The sequence below is a fragment of the Festucalex cinctus genome, chromosome 13 (assembly GCF_051991245.1).
Source record: "Festucalex cinctus isolate MCC-2025b chromosome 13, RoL_Fcin_1.0, whole genome shotgun sequence".
NCBI lineage: Eukaryota > Metazoa > Chordata > Actinopteri > Syngnathiformes > Syngnathidae > Festucalex > Festucalex cinctus.
Genome location: NC_135423.1, coordinates 24,329,113 through 24,340,307, shown reverse-complemented (window position 1 = coordinate 24,340,307; position 11,195 = coordinate 24,329,113). Strand labels below are relative to the sequence as shown.

General features: G+C 45.6%; 1 protein-coding gene across 1 annotated transcript; it reads left to right on the top strand.

Moving 5' to 3' along the window:
* Positions 1-1,716: 1,716 nt before the first annotated feature.
* On the top strand, positions 1,717-2,411 carry LOC144033579 (uncharacterized). The gene is given in 2 exon segments (XM_077541762.1): positions 1,717-1,753; positions 1,756-2,411. Coding segments are annotated over 2 exon segments (693 nt in total).
* Positions 2,412-11,195: the final 8,784 nt, after the last annotated feature.

Genomic DNA, 11,195 nt, shown 5'->3' with positions numbered 1-11,195 from the left:
TCGCGCAGCTATAAAAATGATCGTCAATAAAACGTTCGAGGTCGTCCACACTGGATAATATTTCCGATCTTTCTTAGAAAAGAAAAAAATCGAATTTATCTAATCATTAAATTCGGGTTTAATTAGAAATATAAAGCTAATTCTATTTTAGCAGCAGAGCGCCGCCATGTTAGATTTTCCCAGTCTCGCTACCGGTCACGCGATAGTCACAGCATCTCGCGATGGGAAATGACCGAGATAATCCTATCTTCTCAAAATTCCACACATTTGATGAGAGTCCAGCCCTTATGATATCTACAAACTTATATTTCATCTTACTGATAGCGCCATCTACTGGCAATTTTTTATTATTATGATTTCTCTTCACCGTTTTTGTCCAACCACGTTAACTGGACCTGCCTCATATTTGCTCAGATGTGGGTTTTGACCTTCATGATGTCACAACAGGAGGTTTGTGAGTTTTCGCGAATCGCTGTGGGCGTGGTGAAGCGCAGTTCGCCAAGAAAACAATTTTGAGGGGCTAAACTGGCACAGAAACACATGAAACTTGGCACACACATCTGCCCTGGCAAAATGAGCAATATTTTATCGTGGATTGTGCTATTTTTACAAAAATGACTCAATAGCGCCCCCTAGAAATTTTTAACGAAGCAGCCCCGGTTATACGTTTAAGCAAGATCTACGGAAATTTTTAGGTGTATGAGGAAGCCCAAGACCTACAAAGAAAGTCTCTTGGACCCATATGCTAAAATGAACAGGAGGTGAGCTACGAATTTTTCAATGTCCCATTTTTGGCGATTTTTTTCACATTTACAGGGGGCATACTTTTTCCCACTTCTCCTACACGTTTCATCCGACTGACTTCAGCCTTGACCTTGACCATGTCAAGACCTGAGCCAGGGGAAAGAATCTCGACTTTTCGGAATACTATTATGATGAGGGTGGGGCATCAAATTTTGTGTTTTCAGATGAAAAAGGCTATGCTTCATAACTCCCCAGTACATGCTCCAAAAAATCCCAAACTTGACAAGTATGTTTATAGTCGAGGCCTGAAGGTATCTTTATGACAACATTCAATTTTATATGCAGCGCCACCTAGCCCTTGAGTCATAAAAAAATAAAATACCCCACTTACGGTATTTTTACAAAAATCGTAAATACGTTTTATAATGAAAAAGGATATGCTTAATAACTCCCCAGTACATGCTCCAAAAAATCCCAAACTTGACATGTATGTTTATAGTCGAGGCCTGAAGGTATCTCTATGACAACATTCAGTTATATATGCAGCGCCACCTAGCCCTTGAGGTAGGGCTGGGCGATATATCGATATAAAAATTACATCGATATATTTTTAAATGGGATATGGAATTAGGCCATTTCGTCTATATCGATATAGTTAAACTTGCGCTGTGTGCTCCGCTTCTGCTCTACTCATTGAGTATTTTAGTCGTGACGTCAGCGCCCACCCTGACATACTTCCGGGTCCAAGTGCGGAAAAGACTAGTTCTTTTCAATATGCCTCAGTGCTGTGTACCTCGATGTTTAAACCGACCAGAGACCAAAACAACGACGAAACTGTCATTTTACCGCTTTCCCCCCAACGACAAGGATAAAAGGAAATGGCTGCAGTTGATAAGGTAAGTTGTAATGTGAATAAATATATAGAAAACTAAGTTTATTGCCGATGTCAGCGTTAGCGCCGATGTTAGCCACATGGACCTTGCACAAAGATTTAATTGTAGCCCAGCCACATAACCAACATCTTCCTCACCATTGTTTGTGCACTGTATGACATTTTGTATGTCGGGATGCTCAAGAACAACATCCCCTCCACAGCCAAGAATCGGTCATCTCTGCCAGAGTGTTTCCGGCCCTTTCCCAACTGTAGGATTGTGCTGGATTGCACAGAGGTTGCTGTCTCCAAGAATGAGAATCTTGACAAACAGTGCCAATTGTACAACCAGTACAAAGGACGAACCACAATGAAAACTCTAATTGGCATGGCTCCAAATTGAGTGATTACCTTTGTCAGTGACTTGTACGGTGGGAGTGCCTCAGACAAGGCAATAACGGCAGATTGTGGAGTTCGGAAATATCTACAACCAGGTGATATGGTAATGGCAGACAAGGGGTTCACAATTAGAGACATTTTACCAGAAGGGGTTTTGCTCAACATTACGTCCTTTCTTGTCAATGGACACTTCACACAGGAAGAAGTAAACAAAAACAAACTCATCTCCAGTGCCAGGATCCATGTGGAACGTTCCATTCAGAGGTTGAAATGTTATACCATTTTGGACAATATCCCACCTCAGTCCAGCAAAAATATCAATAAGATACTTAAAGTATGTGTGTGCATACCAAATTTGCAAACACCAATCATTCGTGAAGTTTCATCATTTGAATAAACATTTGGAAAAGGGAAAGACTTGAATGCTCTTTATATCGAGGTTGAACAAATATATTTTTGTATTTTTGCAAGGTACCGAAACATTTTATAACAGCATGCAGTGTTTTTAGCAGCTTCACATTATATTGTATTATTGCATATTTCTACATACATATACATCTGCATGCTTTCTAAGTTACATTTGTTGAGCCTTTGCACATGTACGAGTTAAACATCTGTCAGAATCTTAGGAAGGAAAACATCTTTAGAAAATGTTTCTAGAATGTCAATATTTACAGCCCATGCTGGGTCCTTCAGCACTCGCATGACTACAAGGTCCAGAGGGGTCCATACAGCCAGGTGACATGTGGTGGCTCCGGTGAGGTGTAGGTTGCCCTGTATTTGATGCCGGTAGTTATGGGTTTCTTTCAGTGTCAGGGAATCAGTCACTGGATCTAAATGCAGAAAGAAGTCCTCACTCTCTGCTGCTTGCCAGATCATTTTGTTTTTGGCTAACCAGGGACATTTCACCTAGAGGTGGGTGATATGCAAAACATCACTATTGTGAGTAATAGTATTTTTGATTAAATGCCTAGCCCTAGTACACATACTGTATACAAAATAACTTTACCTCAATAATACAGTCATCAGACACTGTCCAGTCTGGAGATGCACCGAGCAGGCCACTGTCTGACAGGAACATTCCCCTCTCCTGGATAACAGCACCCGTTTGCTCTGTGTATTGCTGCTTTGCCACTGGCTCATGGGTGATTCCCCAATCACATGCCTTGAGAAGAGGGTAAAAAACATACCAGTCACTTAGCTTTAATAAGTTAATTCTTATAGATAATGACGCCATCATTTTACATAATGCCCTTATACTTTTGAGCATTTACTGAGGTTGTACTGGCCAAGCAGGGTCTTAAATAAGGAAGGAGGGAAGGACCTTCTCTTGACTGCTGCTAAGGCCAAACCAAAGTTGCTGGCTGTTAGGCGCTTCTTGCGATAAGCCATCCTGTTACAAATACACCCAAAATATAATACTGTTCACCTAGACAACAGGCATGCTTTAGTTCTATCTTGTTTAGCTGGTCATTTTGAAATAGAAATGTTAACATTTTTAGGAATTAGTATTGCATTTTTATTGTTACCATAAATAGTTCTTTGATTGCAACACTGTGGCGCTCTCAATCTGCTGCTTCTCCTCCCCAGTCACGGAAAACGATGATAAAATATAAAGAGCCTTGTCCTCAGCGTCAGCAAAACCTGGACTGGTTTCCAGGCCATCCCATGTCTTGATAGGGAGTGTCTATATTTAAAGTTAAGTACACAGTGAGGGATGTATTATTCAGTAAATAACACTCTTGATTAAATTGATGCAGACCAAACGATGATCGCAGTGAATGGCAAGTGCTTACATACTGTACATTGTGTCGTTTACATTATGTTAAACCAAAATGGTCATGGGCATATACTATTTAATGTTTGCTTTTAATTATACCAGTTAAGATTCAAAATCATGCTAAGGTTCAAATTATGATCAACTAAACCTTTATCAATAATCATTGGACATAATTATTCAGTGTGTGGTGAGATGATTGGTGGCCTAATCGAATTACCAAAAACTACCTGAGGTGTTTCTGGACACAGACTTGAGCCACTCCATTCCAGTGAAACGGCCAAGCTGTGACAATGATTGAAGGTCCCAGTCCTTGTCCTCCTGGGTAACAGGCCTTTTGATTCCAGCTGAAATAATAGTATAATGCATAGTACGATAATTAATAAAGTAATTGAGACCATTTCAAGTCAGACTACTATCTCAAAACCCCTCTATAGGCACTACTCAATTGTACAGCTTTAAGCTTAATATCAATGTTTATCTTGTAATGCTCCAACTATTTAAAGAAAGAATCTTGTTTAATAAAAGATCCCGTTCAATAAAGAATATTGTGTACACTACAAATAATAAAATTTAACAATTACTTACCTAGTGATGTAGATGGTATCATCATAGACACTCTCTTGGCGATAATCTCGTCAGATTTAGGTGGCTTGGCCTTTTTCCACGCACATTCCACATCCGTGCAGGACACATTTTTCTCCACCCAAATCAGTAAAGCTGCCATATGATGGCACTTGTCTTTGCCAATTGGGCACTGGCATGTGCTGTACTTCACCTGCTGACTTTCTACATGCACCTGTATTGAGAACAACTATATCCCTCACACCAACCCTAACCTTTTAAACATCACATTTGCATTAGCCCCGGGAGGTGGGTGTGTGTGTGTGTTGGGGGGGCTTTTCATTACCCAGCACATCGAACATGCTAATGAACGTGGCAAAATAATTTTATATACCTGGACAAGATATGAAAGGCCAGGGAATGTGGTGGCAACAACCATAAATATCATGGTACACTGAAAGTTAGCTCTGGTCCATAACCTAATGCACTTTACTGCTGTTGCATTTATGATTAAATGCAGATGGGTGGATGGATGGATGGATGGATATGCAACTGCAGTATTTGCATGAGGCTATGGTCCAGGTGTGACTGAAAGTTCACTTTGGATCAAGTCTGTCATATCTGTATTAATGTGTATATATACTTTTACAAAAAATATCAATCAGGACAACTCATTGCCTAAAAATAAAAAAGGACGCTGATTTTTGCAGATCTCAACAATCATCAAAACCCTGTCCTACTTTTTTGAGGGACACTACAACTTTGTCAACTGTAATTCCTTGTACTTTATGTATTGTGCCATCCCAGGCAAGTTTAAGAGGAAATTGTCGGCGCAAACCACCTTGTTTTGTGACCCGTTCTTCCTCTGGTTCAATAGCAGTGGAACTAGGGCTGGGCGATATATTGATATAAAAATTATATATATGAGGCCATTTCATCTATATCGATATAGCGCTGTGTGCTGCGTCTGCTGCACTCACTGCCCCATACTGCCCCCTTCCCCTCCTCTTTTGTGCACAGGTGGTGTGAGGGGGAAGGGGGTGACACTTCACACATGTGAAGTACTCATGCAAATCGCGGTAAAAAATAAAATAAAATAAAAAAGGGAGAAAGGGAGGGGCGACACTTCACACGTGTGTAAAGCACACTTCTCCTTCACTCTCTACTTCTTTTCTCCAACACGCCAAGCACGGCAGAAGAATTGATTGTACGCAGTAGGCGACAAGCAACAGCGAATTACGTATCGCGTCGCCTCCCATGTCAAAATGGACACACGGGAGGCGACGGGGTACTTGTCGCCACACACGGGAAGCGACAAGCAGTTGCGACGGTGGCAGAGACGAACGTCACCCTCTCGCGCGGCTTGTTGACAATAGATTTGATTGGCTATTAAATTGGAGAGAATCATTGTAAACGGACGTTCCACTACAGAGTTCGAGGATGAAGATTCACAATATATTACTGGAATATTACTTAACTATTGTTACTAAGTGACCTGTTCACGTCACAGAAATCACACACAGAAAGTGTCATATAAAACTGGATGATGAGACCCTGCTAAAATTAGATCCTCCCATTTTGCTGTGTATCGCACTGTCAAGCATGCCCCGCGTTCATTGGCTCATCAATGAAACCTTCGCGGATTGGTTGAAGCCTTGGCGACGGGACAAAAGTTGAACATGGTTTATTTATTTTATTTTTTATTTTAGTTTTTTAATGCCTTTATTAATTTCAAGATCAACAAGCACCCAAATCAAACTGAGCACATAGAACAGAACCGTGCTGTCGCGATGTTTCAACTTTCTAGTATCGCGTCGCGGACCTACGCAGACGTGTACGCGCACGATTTTTCACATGCACGAACGTCACGTGTCGCTGAGAGGGAAGAGGGGAGGCGATTTTCGCCTTGTCGCCTTGCTTCCATAGGAAATGAATGGAAAGCGAGCAACGTCGCCTCCCGTGTGGCAAGCCCCTGAGCCAGCGAGCAGCAGTGAGCATGAATGGCTAGCAACAAGCTACACTACACTCGCTACACCGAGAGGAGAGCAATAGACAAGTGCAAGCGAGGGGTGGACCGTGGAAGCACTACAAATACTTTTCACCATCTAAACAGTGCCACAAATTTAAGGATAAGGTGTGTGTGGCTGCATGCTGCAGGAGCTCCAGTCATAAACCGTCAGTTAGGGTTTGTCATATTTTGTCCTTTTGTAATGATCCTTATTTGCATCTGTGGATTTCTCCGAAAGGGGAAGAAATTCTGTAATTTTATTTCAGTAAACCACTTATAGTTATCAGTGTATATGTGTGTACTTTTCTCGTGCATAGAGCTCAGAAAAAGATCGGCTGATTATAGTTTATAGGATATTTTTAAGATTATATTTTTATTTAACTGTGCACCTACAGTCAGAGCTTTAATTAAAAAAAAAATGGTTACACAGCATTTATATTTTATTTGAACAACAGAACATTTTCATGAACCAGGTGAAGAAAACTGTTTATTATTTATTCATTTGATTTAGCCCCTATTCACTGAAATATCTGGTTTCAATAAAACTATTTGTGACATGTTATATTTTAGCTTTGACTCAAAATTTTCTTGCGGAGGGGAAAAAAAAAAATATATATATATATATATATATATATATATATATATATATATTAGGCCTGTGATGGTTTTTGAAAACTGTTAAAGCCGATCGGTTCAACAGTTTCGGTTCGGCCTGCCTGTGTTCCGTTCGGTCGCTTTCACACAACTTTTTTTTTTGTTTTTTTGTTTTTGTTTTTGTCCCCGTTCATGAGCGCTGTTCCAATATGGCGGCTTCCATAGTCACGGCGCGTCATGGCCATGCATCATATCCTTCCAGCAATCATATTGCAGCCGGGCGGGCACAGCCTCGGTACCGCTAGCAGCTAGTATGCTACAACACACTAAAAGCCGGGGCGAGCGTTTCGGGGGCGCGGAATAGGGACAACATGGTGAAAAAGGTATATCAAAGTACCGGTGAGTCTATATACTTGCTGTTGAATTGTACCGAGCTACCAGCAGTGTTTGTGTTGACTCGCAAAAGTGCTCGACAGTTTTTGTTTTGTTGAACGAGTCTTTATTGACAGCGAACAACGACAAGCTGCCCCCCTCGCCCCCCATTTCCCACTATAATGCGCCGAGCATTAGCTGAGGGTGACACGGAGCGAGAAGGTAGGACTCAGACGCAGAGTGTAAGTTGGCCAACAAGGCTGCAGCTTTAATCCAATTGAACCAAAAACACCTCTCAAGGAGGAAAAAAGGCAGAACAGAAAAAGCTCCAAACTGGAGAAAAAACAAGGGCACTCAAAAACAGGGACAACTAAAGGCGCTCCGCTAGGGAGGAAAACAAGGGGCAAACTAAGGGCGCAAGACAAAGCAAGGCTAGACATCGAACAAGGACTGTGGAACAAGGACTGTGAGGACGCTTCCATGCACTGAGATGTGACACTTCGGCAACGGAGGGGAGAATGCAGGTGGCTTTTATGTCCGGGTTGATTGGGAGCAGGTGGAAACCATCATGGGCGTGGACCGGTGATTACTGTGCAGGGGAAAGGCAAGTGACCTGAGGTGAGAGGGTGGTTAATGACTTCAAAATAAACCGGAAACATGAGTGCAAAAATAAAAGCATGACCAGCGTGGCGGCGTGACAGTACCCCCCCCCCCCCTCAACGGCCGGCTCCTGACGGCCCAGGCAAGTCAGGATGTTCCTCATGAAACTCGTCTATGAGGGAGGGGTCCACGATGAAACGGGAGGGCACCCACTGCCTCTCCTCCGGCCCGTATCCCTCCCAGTCCACCAGATACTGACGTCCCCGGCCCCGCTTTCTGACATCCAACAACTTCCTGACCTTGTAAACCGGGCCCCCCTCCACCATCTCCGGAGGGGGCGGTGCAGGCTCGGGCGGGACCAGGGAACTGTCCTGGACCGGCTTGACCTGGCTCACGTGGAAGGTGGGGTGGGTGCGGAGGGACCGAGGCAGGCGAAGGCGCACGGCGGCAGGACCTACGGACTTGGCAATGGGAAACGGGCCCACAAATCTTGGGGCCAACTTAGGACATGGTACCTTGAGGTGTAGGTTCCTTGTGGACAGCCAGACTCTTTGACCTGGCTGGTACTGTGGCGCGGGCCTCCTCTTCCGGTCAGCAGCTCTTTTCATTCTGTCGCCTTGACGTTGAAGGGCCAGTCGAGCTGCTGACCAGATTCGGCGACATCGGCGGGTCATGGCGAGGACCGAAGGAACTGAGGCTTCCTCCTCCAGGTCCGCGAAGTACGGCGGATCGTATCCGTGCACACATTTGAAAGGCGTGATTCCTGTGGCAGAAGTAGGTAAAGAGTTATGCGCCAGTTCAACCCAGACCAAGTTCTTGCTCCAGGAGGACGGATTTTGGGAGACCAAGCATCGTAGTCCGGTCTCCAGCTGTTGATTGAGCCTCTCGGCCTGTCCATTGGCCTCTGGGTGGTAGCCTGAGGTCAAGTTCGCCTTAGCCCCTATGGCTCTGCAGAACTCCCTCCAAAAACGAGAAACAAACTGGGGACCGCGGTCCGACACTATGTGCCGCGGGAATCCATGGATCCTGAACACTTGGTCGATCATGACTTCGGCGGTTCTTTTGGCTGAGGGAAGCTTAGGTAATGGGATAAAGCGGGCCATCTTAGAAAAGCGGTCGACAACAGTGAGTATTGTGGTTTTACCATGCGAAGTGGGAAGTCCAGTCACAAAGTCCATAGAAATCTCCGCCCAGGGTCTTGAGGGGATAGGCAGTGGTTGGAGGAGACCCATCCGGGGTTGATTTGATGATTTATTCCGGGCGCAGACTGGGCAGGCCTTGACATAATCACGTACCGAGGTCTCCATTGAAGGCCACCAAAATCTCCGGGCGACGACGTACAGGGTCCTGCGAGTACCTGGGTGGCAAGAAAGACGAGAGGTGTGTGCCCAATTGATCACCTGTGCTCGTAGAACCTCCGGGACGTAGAGCCGTCGTGGTGGACACTCTTTTGGAGCGATCGTGTCTTGGAGAGCCTCCTTGACATCCTCTTCAACCTGCCAGGACATGGTTCCGACAATGCAGTCCCTAGGCAGGATGGGTTCAGGTTCGGCTGTTGTGGTTTCCGGGTCATGGATTCGGGACAGAGCATCTGCTTTGACGTTCTTGCTTCCGGGTCTGTAAGTTAGAGAAAACGAAAATCTGTTAAAAAACAATGACCATCTGGCCTGTCGTGGGTTCAGTCTTTTGGCGTGACGTAGGTATTCCAGGTTGCGGTGGTCTGTCCAGATGATGAAGGGGTGTTCCGCGCCCTCCAGCCAGTGCCTCCATTCTTCCAAGGCGACCTTGACAGCCAGCAATTCTCGGTCTCCCACGCTGTAATTGCGCTCAGCCTTGGAGAGCTTTCTGGACAAAAATGCACAGGGGTGCACCTTCCCATCTTCCTGGCTCCTTTGGGATAGGACGGCCCCGATACCCAGATTGGAGGCATCCACCTCGACCACGAACTGGCGGGTAGGATCAGGAACTCTGAGTATCGGGGCCTCTGTGAATCTTTTCTTGAGTTCCTTGAATGCAGTGTTGGCTTCCGGGGTCCAGGTGAAGCGTTGCTGTGGCGAGGTCAAGGCATGGAGTGGAGCAGCGGTGGAGCTGAAGTTGCGGATGAAGCGACGGTAAAAGTTGGCGAAGCCCAGGAATTGTTGCACCTTCTTTCTGGATTCCGGTGTGGGCCAGTCCCGGACCGCGCTGACCTTCTCCAGCTCCATCTCGACTTTGCCCGGAGATACGATGAATCCCAGAAACGAGACGGTATTCGCATGAAAAAGGCTCTTTTCAGCCTTTACAAAGAGCTTGTGTTCTAGCAAGCGTTTCAGGACCTGGGTGACATGGTGCTGGTGGGTTTTCAAATCCGGTGAGTAGATCAATATGTCGTCCAGATACACATACACGAACTGGTCGAGGAAGTCCTTGAGTACATCATTAATCATGGCCTGGAAGACCGCTGGTGCATTAGTGAGTCCAAAAGGCATTACTAAGTATTCGTAGTGGCCTCGGGGAGTATTGAAGCCAGTCTTCCACTCATCCCCTGCACGAATACGGACAAGGTGATAAGCGTTGCGGAGATCCAGTTTGGTGAATATCTTGGCTTGCTGGAGCTGGTCGAATACTGAAGACATCAAGGGCAGGGGATAACGATTCTTGACTGTGATTTCATTCAGAGGACTATAGTCAATGCAAGGGCGTAATGAGCCATCCTTCTTGCCCACAAAGAAAAATCCGGCTCCAGCTGGCGATGACGATGGCCGGATAAGTCCTGCTTTCAAGGAAGTGTCTCGTTTAGGGCCTTGCGTTCGGGACCCGACACAGAGTACAATCTCCCCTTGGGGATGGTAGATCCAGGAATCAACTCGATCGCACAGTCATAGGATCGATGTGGGGGAAGTGACATGGCCTTGGTCTTGCTGAACACCTCCCTGAGCGGATGATAGCAGGAGGGAACGGTGTTCAGGTCCGGGTAATCCTGGTCATTCACGAGAGACACCTGTCGGATGGCTGCGGGAGGTGTCTCTGCCGCTGGCCGCTCCACCCCATGGTGGTCACAATCATCTCCCCAGTCCAGGACTCGTCCCGATCGCCAGTCGATGCGGGGGTTGTGCAACTGCAACCAGGGATGACCCAGGACCAGTGTGTGTGATGGGGACCGGAAGACATGGAAGCGGAGGAGTTCTCTGTGCTGCCCAATGTGGATCTCGAGTGGTTCTGTGACGTGCGTGATGAGGAATAGGTCTTTGCCATTGAGCGCCCTGGCCCTCATGTGGGTAGTAAGT